Source organism: Thermothielavioides terrestris, chromosome 6 (genome assembly GCF_000226115.1).
Source record: "Thermothielavioides terrestris NRRL 8126 chromosome 6, complete sequence".
NCBI lineage: Eukaryota > Fungi > Ascomycota > Sordariomycetes > Sordariales > Chaetomiaceae > Thermothielavioides > Thermothielavioides terrestris.
In genome coordinates this window covers 3,419,214-3,439,713 of record NC_016462.1, presented here as the reverse complement: position 1 = coordinate 3,439,713, position 20,500 = coordinate 3,419,214, and the positions used below count along the sequence as shown (strand labels likewise).

Sequence of the window (20,500 nt, the reverse complement as noted above, 5' to 3'; positions counted from 1 at the left end):
CTGCGGCAGCCACAGTTGTGCACCCTGCCTGTAGCAGCCACAGTTGTATACCCTGCCTGCGGTAGCTACAGTTGTGCACCTTGCCTGCGGCAGCCACAGTTGTGCACCCTGCCTGTGGCAGCTACAGTTGTATACCCTGCCTACAGTAGCCACAGTTGTATAGATACCCTGCCTGTGGCTTATATACGCCCTGCCTATAGCTCCTAGAGGTATTGCAAGGTGTAAGGTAGCTAAAATATCTTTAATTGTATAGAGCGAGGGGCGATTGTATAGAGCGAGGGGCAATTCTTAAAATCGGGTTGTAGCGGGGTAAGCTGGTTGCTGTGGCTATTGTTCGGCTGGCGGTCAGTTGCAAACGGGTTTGGGTTAATAGACAGTAATACATTTGGAGCGCCGTAAGAGGCCCAAGTCAGGTGACCTAGTGCCATTTGTACAGTGCTAATTTCTCTGTAGCTAAATTATTGCGCGGCTTCGCTTCACACTTACGGAGGCAGACAGTCGCCATAGGGTACCAGGTACCTATTTTAAGCAAAACTGACCTGAGGCCTACAGCAGTCGTTTGACGGCGCTGGTCACTGGTCTCGGCGCAGAACTCTACTGTACCTATAGGCAGGGGCGGTCCGCGTTGCGTAAGCCTCCTGCTGTGTCCCGGCCACCAACCTCCCTTGGCTCTTCCAGGTTGTGTGGGCGAAAGCAGCGGCAAGCCGCCAGTTCCAAGGAACAAGAATGCACAAAAGCCCAAGGCAAGCGCCTCTCCGATAGGTTAACTTTGATTCCGTCTGGCGTTTTCTCTCCACATTCCGCCTTCCCTGGCCCTACTCGAGGCACCCGTCTGGTCCGGGCTGAAACAATTACCCGGCGCCGAGGAGTTGAACAACGGATCAAGCGCTAAACTCACTTGCCGCGATGGCACAGGTCATACACTACAATGCGCTGCTTCCTCGGTCTCGGGCTGCGACGATCATGGACAAGTGCACAGGGCACCCATTGGATGATAGCGGCCCTCTGATTAGGATGCGTAACGCTCCAGTGACGGCCAACAGCAGGGAGGGGCCAACCTCTGGGAGGGCCGGGTCGCGGGGAAGGACACCGACTCTGCCAACGCCAGGCGCAAATGCATCTACCCAAGCCACCGACGATGTCCAGGTGACAACCCTTGCGCCGACAACCAAGCAAAATCTGACATCGCGGCAGAGAAGTGCCCTGTCAGGGAGCCAGCAGGTAGTGTGATGTGTCTGCAGGTCCTGCATGGGCTACTCAACCACCAATAGGCACTCATCATGCTTGATTCATCTGGTTTATGGCAACGCACTGGGACCGGAAATGCACTGAGGCCCGCAGTGCCATCATCTCCGCATCTCTGTTGGATGTTCACGGCTCGGGAAGATACGTGGCACCGGTCCCTTGTGAGCATCATCGCCGTCTGCTATCACTGCAACTGGTCTAGACAGAAACTACACGCTGGCAATGATGCATGATAGCGTTCAGCTTTGGCTGAAGTGCGGAGTAGGCCACCCAGGAACAAACAGCACGAGCGCCCGTGGTTAATACCCCTCGCTTGTTGCCCAGGTTTCGGACGAAGAAACCACACCACTAGTCCCAAACCAACTTTCAGTCCTGTCTGCCCAGCTTATTTCGACCTTGAGCTCACGTCTCTTGAAAATATGGCCATCGCCAAAGGGCGTCACAGATTCGGCAGATATGTTTCCAACAATGCGACAGCCATGTTCCCGTCCCTTCACGAAGCCGTCGAGGACGCCATTCACGCGAATATCTTTCCGGAACCGTGGTTCAACCAGGCGGGAGGCGACCACGACGCCATCGACGACTACTCGACCCACGTTATGGGCAGCTTCGAATGTCGCAACCCGACCTGTTCCCAGCAGGGTTGGGGAAGCAAGAAAATCGCCATCCAGATTCGGCGGTACGCGGGCAATGGCTACAACGCCGTCGTGTACAAGCAGCGCTGCAAATCTTGCAAGCAACTGGGCGTCCTGCGCCTCGACGAGAAGTCGTACGTCGACAGGGTGTCATACCGGCTGAAGAAGTGGGCTGGCATTCCCACGACGCCGCCCGAGTACAACGGAGACAAGGGCGGGCCGGCGCATGAACATCTTCTGTGCGAAGGCTGTAGGATGGGACGCTGTAATGGCGACTGAGATAGTTTGGGGAGAAGTGCATCTGTGTGGAAGGGCCACACGAAAAGCATCAGTCATTATGGGTTCAGCAGTCTCAGAAGGAAAAAAGAAGAAAACTACCTCGGACACGCACTGAGCTTCCATGTTACTACTTGTTATGGCGCCTCTGCCGGGCTCGAAGTGACCCTGGACAACGTGTGCCTTGCTGGCTTGTGTAACCGACTCACTCCATCTCCAACCATACGCCTCTCTCAAGTGTCTGGAGCTCGCCAGGAGCCCTCGGGCTCCCATCCCTTTCCCATTCCAGCCTAATCCATGCCTTCAGATCGTTAACGTCGCGATGCGGCGAGGCAAGAAAGCCGCCCAACTGGAGAAGAGCACAGTCCATCCACCATCTCGCCCCTTTAAGCAGAGGCGTACCTCGGACTTTCGAAAGCCTGTATCTCGTCGAGCCCGTCTCCTCGAGGCGGCCTATCCAGTCGCCGACCACGGTTCCATGTCGGACTGCAAGCGGCCAACCCCTCGCACAACCCTCCAGAACCCCCGCCTCGCTACCTATCGAGCACGCGGGGCCCCGGCGAGCAGCACACTGCTGTGTTCCCCACCGGGTCGGTCTGCTTGAGCTCAATCGCCATTGTCGACTGCTGGCCGGTCCGCAGCACGAGGATCCATCGGTTCGCTTCCGCTGCGGCCTTTTCTGGGGGTAGCACGGCGAGGAAAGCGCCGATGACGTTCGCGTTTCTCGCATCGGCTAGGTCTCCATCATGATGGAAGAACACATGCATCGCAGACGTGTGCCGATTAGCGAGGAGTTCGTCGATTGGGTAAACGAATCGAGAGGTTTTATCTCGAGAAGCTTGGGACATTTCGAGATGTTTCGTTCCGGAGTGGAAAGCAAGAGTCAAGACGGGTGTGAAAGGTGTAAGAGCAAACGGGCACGGCTCCTGCTTGGGACCTTCACACTGATTACGAAGGTTATCGCCTGCCCCCGACCACAGCACCCTCCGGTCTCCCTATCTCTCCAAACGCCCAGCCTTGTTGTCAACCGTCCATTTGCTCGAGCCCCGCACCTCGGGCTCCAATCTTGTGCAGTTGCGCCGCGCCTCGAACCCATCCTAGGCCCGTCGCCTGAACACGGGCCGGCTGCGGCGCCTACATCCGGCTTCCTCATGCCGCCTCGAAGATTCAGGGAACTGTTGTCTTGCTGTGATCAGCGGTCAAAGTATATAGTATGTCCGAGGTGTTAGTAAGGTTCCTACTTTAACTCGAGCATCAGGAGAGAAGCGGTCAAGGCTGTCGAACACTGGCGATCAACCCGGTCCAGGCTAGCCAATCCCAACCGCTGCTCTCTTCTCGTGCTTGAACCTGGAGCCAACAGGTCAATCCAACCCCGCTCAAATTTCACTGATTCAGAACGAGATCCGCTCCGCACTGCAACGACCAGGTAGTAGCGTTGTGAAAGTAGACATGACCATCACTGAGTACGACGAACTAGCTGAGGCAGCCGCTGACGCGGAATGCCGAGCCTGGATACGCCGGCTCATCGACTCCGCTGACGAGGTCGTCGCCTTCGTCGACGCCCGTCTGAATGGCGGCGGCACGGGAACCTACAAAGGCTTCTTCAAAGGCGCCTTCAACATCTCCTACCACGTCGACTTTAACGGTCGGCGACCTAGCGCCTTAATCCGCTTCGCCATGCCCGGCGAAACGGTGACGCCGTGGAGGGATGAAAAGGTAGCCAACGAAGCCCGATTTATCGAGTACCTCCGCGAGAACACGACAATCCCCTTGCCTCGCATTCACTGTTGGGGCCCGGCCTCAGAGAGCCCAAGGGGCTTAGGACCGTTTATCATCATGGACTACATCGAGGGCGAGCGGTTGTCGTGGTTTCTGAAGCGACCGAAGGAGGATGAGTACGAACCGATGGTTCTGAATCCAGATTTGGATGAGGCCACGCTCGATACCTTCTACGAGCAGATTGCCGGGTATATGCTTCAGCTGTCCCGGCTCAGCTTCCCTCGGATTGGCGCCATCTCTCGGAATGACCCGGCCAAGCCTGGAGCATGGGCCGTCACGGAGCGGCCCCTGACCTTCAACATGAACATCTTGGGAACGACGACCGGCTACCCGATCGACAAATTCCCCACGAAGCCGTTGGACTCATCAAGCGAATTCTTCGAGCAGGTTGCGCAGCAGCATCTCCTGCACCTCGAGACGCAACGGAACCTGGCCGACGACGAAGAGGATGTCCAGAGACGCTTCGTCGCCCGCCATCGTTTCAGGCAACTCATCCCCAGGTTCTGCACAGACAACGAGCACTCAGCACCCGCACAATTCAAGATCTTCTGCGACGACCTGCAACCCAACAACATGCTGTTCGACCGGGAAACCCTCCGCATCACGGCCGTCCTCGACTTCGAGTTCACCAACGCCATGCCCGAGCAATTCGCCTACGACCCGCCGTGGTGGCTGGTCCTCAAACAGCCGGGACTCTGGATCGAAGAGGACGGCATGGACGATTTCCTGGCCCGGTACGAGCCACGGCTGGAGCAATTCCTACGCGTGATGGAGCGGGTCGAGGCGCAGCAGCCGGGGCTCGACCCGCCTCTCTCGGCCCGCATGCGCGAGTCGTGGGAGAGCAAACGGTTCTGGTTCAACTACGCGTCCAGGAGGTGCCTGGACCTGGACGCCGTCTACTGGGCCGCGCTACACGACCCCAGCGACGGGGACGGTCTGGCGTTGCTTGACGCGGAGACGAGGGAGAAGCTCCCCGCCCTGGTGGAGAAGAAGATGGAGCAGCTGAGGGCCTACAAGGCCGAACACGCTGCTCAGTTCTCTAAAGAAGATGAGTGATATGTCATTCGCCATCGGCGGTCTACACGGGGACGGCGAGGGGCATGGTTTGAGGGATCTGATTCAGGGGTCAGCATTTGAGATTGGGAGACGAGCTGTGGGCTCAACGAGACAAGACAGAAAGCTTCTGACATATAGATATTATTGAAAAATTATCCACATGCGAGATCTCGCCTCCACTCTGCCAGTCACTCTCCCCAACGCCACATCACCGACGCTGCTCCGCCGCGTCCAACTCAAAGGTCAGCGGCCGCCCCGTCTCCTGCAGGCCCGCACCCGGCGGCGCCAACGACTCCCCATGCACCTCCTGCGGGCGGTGGTACTCGTCCGCGCGCATCTCGGCCAGCTTGGGCATCGACCCGGGCACCTCGCTCGGCACCGAGTTGTCGATCTTGTAGTACAGTACCGCCCCCTCCGCGCTTCCGCGCGCCCGGTCCGGCTGCGGCAGCGGGCCGGCGGGCGCCATCTCGCCTTCCCTGTTCCTCTTCCTCCGCCGCCGCAGGAAAAACACCAGCGCCACGATGCCCGCCAGCACCGCCGCGCCGCCCACCGCCGCCCCGGCAATCACGCCGGCGCTGACGCCCCGCCCTTGGATGGTCGCGTCCTTGTTGGATCCCGCTCCGGATCCGTCCCCGGCATCGCCCTGGCCACCACCAACCCCGCCGCAGCCGGCCGCCTTGCCGCTGCTGCTGCCCGGCGCAGCGACCAGTTTGCTCCGCGTGGTCGGGTTGGCCTGCCACAGCGTGAAGGAGCGGTCGTCGTGGTCGACGAGCAGGTAGGCGGCGGTGAAGAAGGCGCGGCCCAGCGTGGCCGGGTTGCTGTCGACGGGCGCGATGAGGATTTCTTTCTGCGACTGGTTGACGGACCGCTCGCCGCTGTCGAGGAAGTCGGCGTGCGGCACGATGAACTGGTCGTTGGGCACGCGGACCTGCAGGCCCGAGGAGAGGACGAAGGTTACGTCGCCGTCGAAGCTAACAGTGGGAAGAGAGAAGGGAGAGAGGGTTAGTGTGGACTGCGCCAGAGCGGGGGGTTGGCAGAGAAAAAAGACGCTTACATATTGGGAGTCGCCGTCATGTTGATCAGCCTCGCGTCGCGGTTCAGACCGAGCGAGTAGCCGGCGTCGACGGTGCCCGTGGCCTCCTCAAACTGGCCGACGATGTCGGTGGGCGCCTCCCACAGCAGCTGGCGCTGCGGCACGATGCAGCACTGCACGGCCGAGTTGTGCGGCATGATGCTCGCGTCGGTGCCGTTGCGGAAGTTGAGCACCATGTCGGACACGGTCACCTTCATGCCGGTCCAGCAGCCCGTCTCTTCGGAGTAGTCGAGCGGCTGCGTGAAGTTGCGCCCGATGACCTTCTCCTCGTCGTACCCGCCCAGCACCAGCGACCCGTCCATGTCGGTCGCGCTGCTGCCCGTCCACATGCGGCCCCAGAAGACGGACCACGCGCGCCCCGGGATCTGCCCCGCCCGCACCAGCGCGTCGAGGTACGTCGAGTTCGACCCCAGCCCCAGCACGTGCAGCGTCGTGTAGCCGTTGTCCCATATCTGGCGCGGGATGCCGATGGGGAAGGCCGTGGCGTTGGTGCCGTTGACCTGCAGCACTTCGGTGCCGGCCAGGCTGGTCGAGATGAGCTTGGGCACGCCCGCCTCGGAGCCGCGCGTGGTGATTTCCTGCGTCGCGCCTCCGGCCGCGACGAGATCCGACGACTTGGCGAAGCTGGATGAATTCGCCTCTTGGTACTCGCCTCCTCGACGGATGCGACACACGACGTCGTTCGCGACGACGTTGGGGTTGCACGGGGACTGAGCGTCGTAGATGTAGGTGTTGTTCAGATCGCTGACATGGCCATTGGCCCATCATTAGCCCCGACACTCACGGGTCCACAGGAGAAATGGCCGAACCTACGGCCATGGGATCATGACGATGTCCTGGGGCGGCGTGCCGATCTTGGCTGGTATCCCCCTCATGGTCGAGTTCGCGATGCTGGGGTCGACCTGGGTGTCTCTGATGGGGACGGCCAGTGGCGACGCCGTCTTGTTGGGGCACGTCGCCGAGACGACTCGCTCAACCCAGAGTGCGGCGACGAGACTCCATGTCATCGGGTGCATGTCGGCAGCAGCATGGGTTAGGGACCAGGCACAATGGCCGAGATGTGTATCGGGTGGTCACGGACGGGAAGGATGTCACGGTTGACGGGAGGGCGAAAATCAGAAGAAAAGAAGAGAAAGAAAGCCGGGAGACTGCCCGAGTGCGAGCGGAAAGCCCCGTCTTCGGACATGACACTTCTTTCGCATTGGGCCATTCTTTGTTGCAGGCACAGGGATCAAGGTCGAATTTAGTGTAGATTTTTGCAACGAACACTGCCCATTGGGGAGCTAGGCGTGGTTTCAGGGGCGGCGTGGTGAGGCTCGGATCGGCTCCGCGCAGTGTCATTGGCGAGCTCGCATCTGAGCCACGGGCCGGAACAGGGGCGGATGGCGGCAGAGGCTGAGGCCGTTACATTGGCCAGATGACTTCGGGTCCCAGCAGCCAAAGTTGGTGCTGTGAAGCCAAGACTTGCCAGCAGCATTAGGGTCCTGATCGCCAGGCAGATGCGAACACTCCGGGGCTGGCGGCAAAGTACCTAAACGAGAGGGCTTGGCGACCGCATTTCTGTCGAGCAGCATCATGTCCGTGGGCTGAACGGTCCAAGACAACGGCGACATGCAGGCCGGATAGGGCAAAAGTCATCTCAGCCATGGGGCCGACGTGCTCAAGGGATCGTAAGTGCACAGGCGTATACGCGGAAAATGCAAGGAAATCGATTACCACACTCCAGAGGGTGACCGCCCATTACTTGTTCCCGGCCGACACCTCGCGCGCAATTCTGATCATATCGTCGTTGGACAGCGTCTCCTTTTCGACCCCCTTCACAGCTTGCTGCAGCAGCGCAGCGGCAATCTCGCTGACCTCAATACTCGGCAGGCCGATGAGCGAGAGCAAGGTGCGCTGCAGCCACGACGTCTTCTTGCCCGGCCCAGAGATAAGGCCCGGCTTGGCCACGGCCGCCTGCACGGCGCCGCCGGTTTGTTTGGCTGTTTCGAGGATGCGTGTTTCCGCTTCTCCCTGTGGAGCGAGCGCGAAGCACGACCGAGGTCAGTTACAGAGGGGCACATCAGGTAGGTGGGACAAATACGAGGGTGGGAGAGTGCCATACGCGAATCAGAAGGTAGTCGCCTATAATAAGAGGCTTCTTGCTCTGGTCCCGCTCGGCCTTGTGGCCGCTGATGTAGATGAAGCGGAGCGGTTTCTTGCTATCACCCTCGCGGGGCAGCCGCGACAGGGTCTCCAGGCACTTGACGGCGTAGTCACGAGAGACCTTGATCACCTGCTCGCGGGGCACCGTCTTTGACTTGCTTGGCGTGACCGCAATTGTCCTAGACAAATAAATAGTCGGGCCCAAGTGAGCAGACAGTCCCTCCTGAGGACAGAGCCAGACGACAAACGCAACATCCTACCAGATGCACGCATCGGCCCCGGCCAGCGCCCCCTTCACGCTCTCGGGATACTCATTGTCGAAGTTTTCCAGGACGACCGACGTGAACTTCGACACGTCGGCTCCGGGATCCAACCTCTGCGGCTCCGGGGCTTTGCGACGGCCCAGGGCGACAACAGACGCGACGGCCGGGTTGGCAAGCGCCTGGCGAATGACCTCGGTCGCCACGAAGCCGGTGGATCCGGCGACGATCAGCTTCATGGTCGTCGGCGTGGTTCTGGTATACTGCCCCGGAATACTAGACCCTACGGTGACTGTCTGCCCCCGTAAGTGTGAAGCGAAGCGCGTGGTAATTTACAGAGAAATTGGCACTGTACAAACCGCGCTAAGTCATATGATTTGGGCCTCTCGACCAATCGAAACACTAAAAACTCTGGAGGATTTGCCCGGTAAATAAAGCGAAGCTTAGCTTCGCTCCTACAGTGTATACACTATATGTATGTAACCACTGTTACGGAGCTTCATCTTTAAGCTTCGCTTCAATGATGCTGAAGGTCCGGCCGACCAGGCCCTGCTGTCTTCGGCACTCACGGGGATCAGATGATTGGATCCAGAATGAAGCGGATGAAAATGGCGGAGGCCCAGCAGTCCGCACCGTCTTCGTCCCCTCTTTAAGGGAAACTTGGCATATCTAGGAAAACAGGTGACACAGCGATTTATAAGAACGGAAATATTTTTACTCAGCCAACCCGGCTGTAGAACCGTGATAAATTCGGCTTGTCCTTCTGCAGAGTAAGCGGCCAAGTGGTGTTGGCGTGCGAAGGATTCCAAAACCATTTCGAGCAGCCTCCCGGGATTCGGAATGAATCCTGTTCACCCACTCACCACCATTCCGTGTCGCGGCGGGACTTGACGCGCCGGGCGTTCCCGGCCCTTTATATCAGGGACCAGATATCATGGATCCAGTGAGTTAAGGGCCTCCCACCGCAGAGAGCTACGTGCTCAGCCCTGCTGGATGCTACTGCTCCGGGGACCCATTCCCGCAATTCGTGAATGTGGTGGGGGCGGAGGTGAGTGATTCGTGCCATCTTCAGGTTTGAGTTGAGCCCCGTATCCGTACATCAGGCGGCGATTCCGGTGCCCACCAATTCGTGAACCAGTACTGTGAAGGCCAGGTGATCGAAATCTGTCTCTCTCCTGTGAGAGAGATAACTACTTGACCTTGGTGAGCAACTTGTGTGCTATTCGTCTAGAGTACAGCGAGCAGAGCTGAAAGTGATCATCAAATCAGGGAGTGCCTGTGGCTGCCATCTCTAGGTAGGTAAACCAAGGGCCACGCCGGACCACGTTTTCTTTCCCGCAAACGCCAAAAGCAACCCAAGCCAACCCTTTAAAGGCCGAGAGCGCCAAAAAGCAGAGGACGCCAAGACAAGCTTCCAAAGCCCAAGCCTGAACCTGAAACTCCTCGCCAAACCCGCATTCATCACAGCTGCCAGCGCCAAGCAGAAAAGGACAGCGCTACAGCGCCGAAGTCCAACCGGGGCCAACGGGGCGAGAACATAGTGTAAGAAGAAAGGAACGGAAACCTGCCCGGCAACGTCCACCACCCGCCCACAGGCACTCTACGCCCCACGGTTCCGCAAGCTGCCCACTCGGCCGAGGCCAAGCCACTTCCTCTTCCCGCCGCCGCCCGCGCTTGCTCCCCCAGTGCTATTCCCGATCGGCACGCCCCCGCCGCCGTTCTCCGGCCCGCCCTCCCCGCTCCCGCTACCGCCGCCCCACGACTTGCGCGAGGAGGCGGCCTTCGTCGGCGCAGAGCCGGGTACCGCACCCAGAACCACTCCCCCTTCGCCGCCACCAACACGGCCAGCAGCTGCTGCTGCTGCGCCGGACGTGGCATGAAGCGCGACGCCACCATCTTCGTCGTTCTCCACCCCAGCCGCTGCTGCCGCCGCCGAGGAGGTGACCTTGTTCCGCAGAATGGGTGGCGGCGTGGCGCTCGCGCGGCAGGCGTCGTCCTCGGCGGCCGCGAGCGAGCTGCGGCGCACCCACGACGGGATCCCCATCGGCGGGTGCGGCGGCTGGGTCTGCGGCGGCGGTCTGAAAGCCGTCTGCGTCGGCGGGGCGCTCGCCGGCGGCGCGGGGGGCTGCGTCATGTCTGCGGACCCGGTCGAGCGGCGGAAGAAGCTGTTGAGGCCGCGCGAGCGCGGGCGGGAGCCCTGGCTGGCGGTGGGGGGGTAGTGTCGCTGTTTGGCAAGGGGTTGGGACGGTGCGTCCTGCTGCTGTGAGGGCGGGTCTTGCTTGGGCAGCGGGGGCGGGAGGTGGACCTGCTTGGGCGGCACGGTCCTGGCTCGGTCTTGTTTCAGGCCGAGCTCGGTGAGATGCCGCGGAGGCGGTCGCACGTCGGTGCTGTTGCTTCGCGCTCGATTGGCGCGAGCGGAGCCCTTCGTTTGCGCCGAGGCTCCTATGGCCGGCCGGGCTGACGGTGGCGAGATGCCTTCCGTTTCGGGTGCGGCATCTGCCGTCGCACCGGTCCGGGCCTGAAGACTGGAGCGTCGATTCGGAGGTGGCGGCGCGGTGGGGCCGGTGTAGAGCGTCGGGGTGAAGCGTCCAGGGCCACGGCCGGGCGTTGGAGGCACGGATGCGCCGATAGCATCCAGCATGTCGGCGATCGGTGTCGCCGAGGGGGGCTTGCCGCCGGCGCTGATGTAGCCCTTCCCTCCGAGGGATCCGAACATGGCGTGGGCTGCCCAGCCTGCCGCGGAGGTGGGAAACGAGAAGAGATCCGGTGAAATGCGGCCGTTCCCGGCACTCGCATGTGTTTGCGACACAGAACTCATGGGGTCCAGCGCATCCATGCTGTCTGGTTTTAGACTCTCTCGGAGCCATGTGTCCACGCTCGAGGTGGTCGAATCCCTCCGTTTGTGGCCCAGGATATCCACCCCACGACCGCTGGCATCGCGACTGCGAGCATTCATTGCCTGCGCATCCGGACGCGACTGGCCCGAATCCGGCATGGCGGAGAGCTGATCGTTGAGGGTCTGGACCTGTTTCCGGCTATTATGCGCTGCGGCGGATGCGGGTGGCGCTGTTCGGGCCGACGGCGGATGCTCGTCTCCCGTCGGAACTCTCGCCGCGGTCGCCTGGGTTGTTGGCTGATAGCCTCGCTCATCTTCTCGGACCTGCTCCTTGGACGGAGTATCGTTCTGCCCCAGCGTCGTGGTTGAAAGGGTGTCCGGTGTGGGGGGCAGTGCCTGAGGGCTGTTGAAATGTCCCTGAGTGAGGACTCTCTCCAAGGCCTCCCGCTTCTCCTTTTTAGTCTTGGGCTGTGCCTGTGATGTTGGAGGCCGCGTAAATGGCGACGAGTCCTTGTCCCGAGTCGCTGTTGTCGGTCTTGGCGATTTCCTCATGGCCGCCATACGCGTGATACTCATCTTCTCCACCAGCTGCAGAGGCGAGGATTCAATGCCCAGAACGTCGCCGATGTTGTGAAACTGCCCGCTCGCCGCACGGGAGCTGGACGGGCGGAGGTATTGCCTCGGCGTCGAAGACCTGACTCGGTTTTGGGATTCCAGTGCTGGCAACACAGTCCTAGACGGCTCATTCCCGGGCAACGCACCGCTCCTTGAGGGCGACGAGACCTCACCGGTCCTCTCGCGGCCATAGATGCTGGTAAACGAGCTCTCGCTGAGGTCGCTCAATGCAGGGCTGGCTAGCCTGGGGTCCGTGCGGGTGGTGTCAGGCGTGTCCCCAACCAGCCGGGGCAGGCTGAGGTTGCTGTCGCCGGCACCAAGATACACACTTCTAAGGTGCTGAAGGTTTTCGCTCTGCTCAGAAACAAAGCTCGGCAGGCGTGTGGGTGTCCTCGACTCAACCAGCGGCGACGGCTCAAAGGTGCCAGTTTTCCTCGCTGCTGGCGTAACAGCCGCCGAGTCGACGTGGGGGGATGCGGTCCCTTCGGCCTCCACCTGGCGGGCCATCTTCCTCTCGAGGAGGAGCTGCTCGACCCGTTTCTCCAAGGCCAGGATCATGGCTACTGCATCCTCGACGGCTTTGTCCCGCTTCTCGAGCTCTCTGACGAGGGAATCGTTCAGGTCGTCTCGCTCCTTCGCCTCGCGCTCCAGTTCCTCGATCCGCTCCTCAAGGGCAGTTTGCCGCTCTCTCCGGTGGTACAGTTCGAGCTTCAGGTCGAAGTTCTGCTTGTGCAAAGTGGACAAGGTCTGCTCCACCTCTTTGACGCTCAGGCCCTTCTTTGGCTTCGCAGCCTCGGGCCCTCCGCTCGACCGAGGTCGCGGGCTGTCGGCGGGGGAAGGGCTCCCTACATGGCGAGAGCTTGTGGACGAGGCCAGCATGTCGGAGCTGGACTGGGCGGCCATCCGCTCGTTCTCGACCCGCCGCGACCGTTGGAGCCTCTCCTGGAGCAGAGGCGACAATGGGTAGGACGGAGAGTGTGGGTGATCGGTAGAGTGTGCGCGGTGTGTCCTGGCCAAGCTGGTGCCGGGCCTGGAGGGTGCGCCGTAGGCATCCATCTTGGCCGCCGCGCACAGCGAGGTCAGGAAGGTTGGAGGGGAAGAGCGAGGTGGCTCAGCCAAGTTGCAATTGGAAAGATTGAGTGACGGGGAGCATGGGAAAAGGAAAGAGACGTATCAGAAAAGACGAAGGCGAAAGGCAGCTGCAACGAGCAATCGGCGCCGCATGGTTCGTCGGTTCGCGCTGGCTGTGGGGACGCGAGCTGGGAATTGGCATGGGGAGCCAAAGTGCTTGCAGGAACTGCTGCTAGCTTGGGAGGGCCTAGCGCCCAACTCGGCTAGCGTCAGCGGGAGGCAGCAGGGGCCCAGCCGTTCTGGGAACCCCAGACTCCAAGAGGCAGGCAGAATCCCTGCAGAGGTTCCCATCCACTTGGAATGAGGGAATGGCGGGATTGAGTGTCTCATCCATTCCGTGCCTGGGCAACGGACACACGCGCAAGCCAAACATGCCAAAGCCGGGCTCGCGATTTTGTATCCGAGCCGTGATCTAGCAAGTAATGTATGCTTGGTTTTGCACGGGAGGAGACCTCGGGAGGCAATTCTCCCTCACTGCCCATTTTTCTTTTCTCGACTGCCAAGCCTCTCGAGAGCAGGCACAGCAACGTTTCCAACAACGACAGGGGACCGGAGGGGACGGCAGGGGCTGCATGTGCCTTCCAATCAGCGTGCCCATCACCTCCGCCCACCGCCAGTGGGAACGCAAGACCGCAACCACTCCCAGCAGTCCCGTCCGTCACGGCACCTTCGAAATCAAGGGGCCTGCAACGAAAAGGGGTCTGAGCCCAGCTAACAGGAGTGTATTCCGTAGTAACTCCAATCCGTCCCGCCCAAGCCGTGCCGTCCATGGACCCGCGAGAACATTAGTGTACTGGAGGGTGGCAGGGCTTGCAGCAGTCATGACTTTTTTTCCCGGGTCGACATCAAGATGGAGGGATTGGCGACGTTCATCCCTTGCTTCAGCAAACGAACCAACCTGGAAGATACGGACGAACTCTGGCACAACTTCCAATTGAAAAAACCCCGCGGACGATCTCCAATGCTCAGCCTGCGTTTGTTTGCGGAGCTCCGTCAGGAGGTGCACGCGGGAGATTTTTTTTCGTTCAACTGGACCAGAACCTCTCCGTCGACGGCTTTTTCTTGTTGGATCCAGCAGCAAGCAACATCTCATCGTTTGGTTGGCAATCGGGCCCCGTTGTTCCCTGCGTCTTGCAGGCCACCGTCTCCACTATCGCTGAGGCGGTCAGCCAAACCAGCCAGTTGGCGTTGCAGTACCCCACGCACCAGTGAACCACCCAGACCGACGGCTCACATTTTTCGGTTCCTCCAGCAGGGGCAGCAGGGTCAGCAGAAAGGGTCAGCAGTCAGTGCAGCACAAGGTCGTCAAACGGACACCCCTTGTCCGCCGACTCGCTGCGCGTTTTCTCCCTGACAACATTCCTGGTGAGCTCCATCAGATTGTCGGCCAGCTCCTCGCTCTGCGACAAGTCGCTGCCCGCCTCGGGAATGGCCGGCGCGCAAATGTACTGGCCCGACTCCTTGGTCGTGGTCACCGCGTAGATGGTGGGGACCGCTCCCTCGAACTGGTCTTTTTTGAACGGCTCGATGCCATGAGACATGGCGTAGCCTCCAAGCGGGAAGCTGCCGTCTCGCATTAGTGAGCAGGTCGAGCTGCAAGGAAAGAAAAAAAAAAAAAAAAAAAAAAAAAAACGGCGGCACGCCATGCACACTCACGCCTCGAAGATGGACGTCCGGCTCTGCTTGGTGCTCACCAGCCCCGGGTGCGTCGCGTTCATCAGCACGTTCGGATGCCCCTTCTTGGTCACATTGCGGTCGAAATACCGCGCGTACAGAATCGCCGCCAGCTTGCTCCGCCCGTACTGCCCGTTGGGCCCTACATCGGTGTTGATCTCCTCGAGGCTGGCGAACCGCGTCTCCGCCGGCGCCTGGTAGTGCACGTTGCTGGCCTGGTTGCTGATGCGCACCGTGTGGCCCTGCTCGGCCGTGCGCTTCATGAGCGGCAGCAGGTGGCTCGTCAGCACCACGTGGCCTATGTGGTTGACGGCCATGTGCCGGTCCACGCCGAGCGGCGTGAACTCCGCCGGCATGATGCCCCGCCCGGCGTTGTTGACGAGGATATCGAGTCGGCTGGCCTCGCGCTTGATCGCCTCGGCGACATCCTTGACCCGTACCCAATCGCTGAGGTCGCACTCCATCCAGACCGTGCGGTCGGCTTTGTCTTGGCCGAGCTCCTTGGCCATGGCATCCTTTGCGCCGTCAACGACCTCCTTCGACTTGGAGAGGATGAAGAGCTTGGCGATGTTGTGCTTGAGAAGCGTGTACGTCACCCCGAAGCCGATCCCTTCGCTTCCTCCGGTCACGACAGCCACTTTTCCCGAGAGGTCCGGGCAGTCGTCCAGCTTGAACTGGTGCGACCCGAGCAGGGTGGCCGGTCCGCCGAGGTTCTCGGCGAGCGTGTCCTGGCAGGATTGGTTAGTAACACCCCTTTTGCGTCCCTCAATCTGAGCCAGAGCGTCGTACTTTGATAGTCTGCATGTCTGGGACTATGCTCTTGTGCGACGAATTGCGTGCTGAGAAAGTTCTGTTCAATATCTGGTTCCCTGACTGTCGACCAGGCAAAAGCGTGGTGACACTTCGACGACAAATAGTTAGAGGCAGCGCCCGGGAGCGAATTGGCAAACGGATGCCCTGCATTTACCTGCAAGATAGCGTGAAAGCATGAGCGAAGTTCACTCGGCAAGTTGGCCAGAAACTTGAGTCGCCATGTCTGAAAGAGGTCGGCGGCAGCCCCAGGTTGGGGGTTTCTCTCCTATGACGTCTCGATGATCACTGGGTTACACCCCCATGTGCTCATCCGTATGTCGTGCAGTTGGCCCAACAGCACGTCCATACTGCTGGCCAATGACGCCAGACGCCATAGGTGCTTCCGCCCGTTCTTCCAGTGCTTGGTGAGCTTGACCAGCTCAACTAAACGGGCATGTCGCCGGCCGACTCAGTTACGTGCGCAACATAGCTATTCTCATCATGCACAGGCAGCGTTAAACGGTGTTTGGGGGATCCTTGCTCCGTCACCAAGTACACAAGGCAGTAAAATTGGAGGGAAACAGCTGCATCAGGCCTATCGTGCGCTCGCTCCTGCGCGTCCGCGGCTAGTAGCCGCCGGCTCCGAGTGTCGCGTCCTCGGAGGCGCGCCTGAGGAGGCCGGCTTGAGTAGCGCAACTGTTCTCGCTGCAATCAAGACGGGCTGGGGCTGTGGTCTGGACTTGCGCGAGCTTCGACTCTGCAGCCCCTGCAGCTGCGTGCCCTCGGTCGCTTACCTAGCCGCCGAGGGTCTCCCAATCATGAGGCGTCCCATAGCCCCGGAGCGAGATGCAATTGGGCAGCGACAGCAAGACGTCAATATCCAGGCGCCGTATATCGATTGGAATCTATATATCCCGTACTCATGCACCGGCTCCACCGTTGGAGCCTCGCGATGAAATTAGAAGCCAATTCCTCCGACGGCTCGTGCCGCTGATGTTGGCCGGTGTCTCCGGGGCCTTCCCGTCTCCCGCGGCGGCATTGGTCGACCGCCAGGCCAGCCGCCGAGGGTGCATACCCCCTGCGCCGGATATGCAGGGTCGGCATTTCAGCTGGGCCATCCCCATCCCCTATTGGAGGCGGCCCGTTTCACGTTTCACTGCCCCGCAAGGACAAGCTGAAGGGCTGCACTTTCGGGTGGTCCGTTTCCTGCTTGAACCGCGCGTAGCTCGGGCCGGTCCTAAATGCCGTGCGACAGCCGGCAGCCTTGCTGCGATTGCCGGCGAGTCTGGCCAGGCTGCTCATATACTCCAGTCTTGCTGTTCCCCCAGGCTCGCTGAATACTCCGATCTGCGCCAGAACAACCCAGAGCAAGCACAAGCACCCTTCGAAGCAGCCCCATCAACACAATGGCCACTGGGACGGGACGAGGTAACAAAAGCCAGGCTCCGCCGCGTCGGCTTCTCCTGCCCCGTCAGTCTTCAGCAGTGACCCACCTGCACCCTTCAGCATACGATCCAGAATACGGTTCGCCAGCTTGTCGCTCAGCTCTCCCGCACAAACCCGAGGCGATCCGGGACCATGTGAAGCACTACTTCGCCTGCATCGAGATTGCCGAGCGCGCCAAGTTCTTCGACCTCAGCAACGAAATCTGGCAGTATGAGTATCAGCTGGAGTCCATGGCCGCCGCCTCCGAGCCCGCGGAGGGCGACCAGGGAGTCAATGCAGGCGGCAAGGCAAACGCCAACGTGGACGCCCCTGCAAAAGCCAACGGAACGGCCAATTCAAAACCCACTGCGCCAGCAAACACGGGCACCAGCCCGGACCCTGGTGCGGGAACCAAGCAAGCACAAATCGACAAGCCGGATCCGGTCGAGCAGAGGGTCAGAGAGAAACGGGCAAGCGTGGCTGTTGCCATTGAGGCCCAGTATAAGCGGACCGAGGTCCTGCGGAACGCTCTTGCGAAGGCTCCCGCCTCAATTATGCCCTCGTCTACCGGGACAACCGAAAACCAACAGACGGCTGCGCAGCCAGGACACCTCGTGCGATGTGTCGAGGAAAGTGGGCGAAGATGGAAGTCTTCTTCGACGTTTCTCTCGGGGATAGAACACGTTCGGCGGTGGAGGCGCAAGGTCTCTGAACCCACCGCCAACGTGGCTGCTGTGGATTCAGACACAGCATCGGATACCGTGACGGCTGCTCAGTCTACCGCGAGTAGCGAAAATGGCATGGAGCCGGGACGCAGGCGGGCCCGGGCCATTATCAAGGAATTCTACAACAAAGGCGACTTGAGCAGCGACAGTGAAGCCGAGTATGATCTCGAACGGGATGTCAACGCATACCTCATACAATACAAACCCGCGCTTCACAGGTCGAGGACCATGTCATCCCGGGAGTCGACCCCCGTGACCAACCAGCCCAGCACAGCCACCGGCTTCAGCAGAACGTCGACCTCTCAAAGCCTGCGTGAGGGTCGTCCGTATCTGGCGCCGGTCGACGAGGACCTGAAAAACGACATTCGCTTCAAGGGCCGATTCCCGGATCAGCGCCTACCCATACGCTTCCTGTTCGCTCGAACACCAGTGTCTCCCAGCGTTCTGTCCAAAAAGGCCTGCGACGAGAAGGATCCAACGAGAATCCGCTACTTTCACATCCCATATAATAACATGGATGTAAGCACCCCGAGAATACCTTCCATACTGTACATGAGCTGACTATGTGGCGTTGAATGTATCAGTGGGTCGAGGTAAGCCGCGAGACAATGTTGTCACAACTCATCGAGGTGCCGCTCGCTGACACCATACGAACAGCAAGCGATCGCCGCGTACTATGACGAGAAGCGTCCAGATCTCGGGCACAATCAGCGGGACCCTCTTGTTCGGACGAGGACGCAGATGCTTCTCCGGCCTCAGTTCTGGCGTGGCCAGCAGCATGAGACTCGGAACGGCACGGTCCACGCGAGACACCTGCGCCCTCTCTGTGAGCGAGTATCTACTGGTTAGCGTCGCACTCCAAGGGCCCCATTTGCGTGACTCGATAGCTGATGTGGAAATTCAGAGCCGGACGAAATCGAGGACAATCCCAAGAACATTGTGCTTTTTGTTGGTCCTCCCTCAAACGCGCCCCGAGACTGCCTCCGACTAATAAGGAGCTGCAGATGCCATACTTGCATTGGGAAACCGACAGGATGCGCAAAAACATCGCACAGGCTGTCGATTTGGAGTCTGAAAAGCAGTGGCGGAACAACGAGATTACGAGGTTGGCGAACAGGGCCAAGCGCAAGATTCAAAGAGAAGGGCTCCCCCCAAGCGGAAGGCCAGTCACCCACCCGCAGGAGCAACCGAGCAAGCGGCTACTAGAGTTCATCCGCAGAAACGGCAGAGCTTTCCCAGATCTCAGACGCTCAGATCGCTTCAGCGATGTGGTGGCCAAGCTTCTACCTCTAAGAAGGGCGGCGGACGCCAACGGCCGACCCCTTATCAAGTCTCCCCTGGGACAGTACCTCATCGATGCTGCCCGGCTTTACGAGGCCATGTCCACGTACCGGGACAAACAGTTGCTGGAGAAGTACTTGTACAACGATCCTCCGCTCCACCCCCGCCGAACGCTGGATCAATCGTACTACTGGGCGCTGAGAACCACCGAGGCCCGCGATCGGGATCAAGTCGTCTACCGCGGGACCAGCATCACTTCCGAACTGCGTCACCGCTTTCGCCAGGTCGGAGGCGACGGGGATATGGAGATCGACCCAGACGCGGACGGCGCACAATCGCAGGGGCAATGGACGGGTCACGGCAGCAGAACGGACGAGGACGGCTGCGAGCACTGCAGAAACGACGTCAGAAAGACGGCGCAGCTGGTCATGGTCGATCAGCTCTGGATGTGGATTCTCGACGAGCGGACCATCATCACGTCGTTTCCCAGGCGCTACGGCTACAACAAGCACGACCTGTCGGGAGTCCACAAGGCTATCCGGATGCGGCTCAAGGCGGCGCGCAAGAACCAGATCAGATCCGTCTACGACCTGGCGCTCATCATCCTTGATGAGTGCTCCAACACCTTCTTCGACAGGGCGAAAACGACGGTCGGTGCTCCTCAAGTTGTCCTCTTGTGAACTGGAAAATACCCAAAGAGCTGGCAGTCCCGGGCTGACATACGCTTGCAGGACAGTCAACCGCAGGTTATGGATATCTTCTCCGAGGCGATTGGGGGCGTGGTTCGTTGCACCTCGTGAGCCCCTGAACCGTTGCACACCCAAACGCATGCTAACCTTGTCCCGCGCAGCGCCACAGGACCACCATCCTGTTCGACCGCGTCTGGGAGTGGGCTTTCAAGGCCTCGCTGATCTGCCGCTACGACCCGAACCACGCCGGCGAGCTGCGCTCCCCGCTGATGGACGTGCACGTCGAGGGGCGGCTGCAGCGGGAGATCAAGGACATCATCGACGAGCTCGACATGATGCTCCACGTCTACAGGACGCAGCGCGAGGTGATGCGGCGCTTCCGCAGGCACGTCGAACAGATTCTGGACCCCGAGGGGGAGGGCGCGCTCCGTGAAGGTCCGCCGTCCCCCGGCACGGGAACGCGGGCGGAGAGAAAGAGGCAATTGTACTGGTTCCGGATCCAGGCGCAAGAGCTGCTCTCCGACGTGGACAGCCGGATTGACGAGCTCGAGGGGCTGCGGAAGGCGGCCGAGAGTTCAGCGCAAAGCGTAAGCCCCAGCCACAGCCTACTCCATGCGACCACCCCCCTCCACACCCACCCCTCCCCAGCTGTTCCCATGGGACAGAAGAACACTGACGATACCGGCCAGGTGCATGAGCTCCTCTCGCTCAAGCAGCAGCAGGCCGGCGTGGTGCAGCAGGAAGCGAGCGGGAAGCTGGCGAGCGAAGCGGGCCGGCAGGCCGAGGAGACGGTCCGGCAGGGCCGCTCCATCATGGTGTTCACCGTCATCACCATCATCTTCC

General features: G+C 60.4%; 7 protein-coding genes across 7 annotated transcripts; 3 read left to right on the top strand and 4 right to left on the bottom strand.

The window, feature by feature from the left end:
- Window positions 1–1,724: 1,724 nt before the first annotated feature.
- Window positions 1,725–2,159, top strand: THITE_2148506 (uncharacterized protein; the record flags this gene model as incomplete). Its single annotated transcript, XM_003658224.1, has 1 exon — window positions 1,725–2,159. The coding sequence occupies one exon, from the start codon at window positions 1,725–1,727 to the stop codon at window positions 2,157–2,159; it is 435 nt and encodes a 144-aa protein (XP_003658272.1).
- A 1,446-nt stretch (window positions 2,160–3,605) lies between these two features.
- On the top strand, window positions 3,606–4,991 carry THITE_2133216 (uncharacterized protein; the record flags this gene model as incomplete). Its single annotated transcript, XM_003658223.1, has 1 exon — window positions 3,606–4,991. One exon carries the CDS (start codon window positions 3,606–3,608, stop codon window positions 4,989–4,991), a length of 1,386 nt encoding a protein of 461 aa, XP_003658271.1.
- A 208-nt stretch (window positions 4,992–5,199) lies between these two features.
- On the bottom strand, window positions 5,200–7,100 carry THITE_2148504 (uncharacterized protein; the record flags this gene model as incomplete). Its single annotated transcript, XM_003658222.1, has 4 exons — window positions 5,200–5,358; window positions 5,398–5,962; window positions 6,046–6,828; window positions 6,898–7,100. 4 exons carry the CDS (start codon window positions 7,098–7,100, stop codon window positions 5,200–5,202), a joined length of 1,710 nt encoding a protein of 569 aa, XP_003658270.1.
- A 321-nt stretch (window positions 7,101–7,421) lies between these two features.
- On the bottom strand, window positions 7,422–8,728 carry THITE_2148503 (uncharacterized protein; the record flags this gene model as incomplete). Its single annotated transcript, XM_003658221.1, has 4 exons — window positions 7,422–7,439; window positions 7,846–8,097; window positions 8,189–8,408; window positions 8,490–8,728. 4 exons carry the CDS (start codon window positions 8,726–8,728, stop codon window positions 7,422–7,424), a joined length of 729 nt encoding a protein of 242 aa, XP_003658269.1.
- A 2,507-nt stretch (window positions 8,729–11,235) lies between these two features.
- Window positions 11,236–12,996, bottom strand: THITE_2059222 (uncharacterized protein; the record flags this gene model as incomplete). Its single annotated transcript, XM_003658220.1, has 1 exon — window positions 11,236–12,996. A coding segment is annotated over one exon (1,761 nt), but the record flags the coding sequence as incomplete, so codon positions are not given.
- A 1,361-nt stretch (window positions 12,997–14,357) lies between these two features.
- THITE_124804 (uncharacterized protein) lies at window positions 14,358–15,549 on the bottom strand (the record flags this gene model as incomplete). The annotated part of the gene is made up of 3 exons (XM_003658219.1): window positions 14,358–14,634; window positions 14,728–15,473; window positions 15,535–15,549. 3 exons carry the CDS (start codon window positions 15,547–15,549, stop codon window positions 14,358–14,360), a joined length of 1,038 nt encoding a protein of 345 aa, XP_003658267.1.
- A 1,493-nt stretch (window positions 15,550–17,042) lies between these two features.
- On the top strand, window positions 17,043–20,250 carry THITE_9437 (uncharacterized protein; the record flags this gene model as incomplete). Its single annotated transcript, XM_003658218.1, has 6 exons — window positions 17,043–17,252; window positions 17,397–18,206; window positions 18,399–18,531; window positions 18,592–18,635; window positions 18,692–19,618; window positions 19,819–20,250. Coding segments are annotated over 6 exons (2,556 nt in total), but the record flags the coding sequence as incomplete, so codon positions are not given.
- Between the last annotated feature and the right edge of the window lie 250 nt (window positions 20,251–20,500).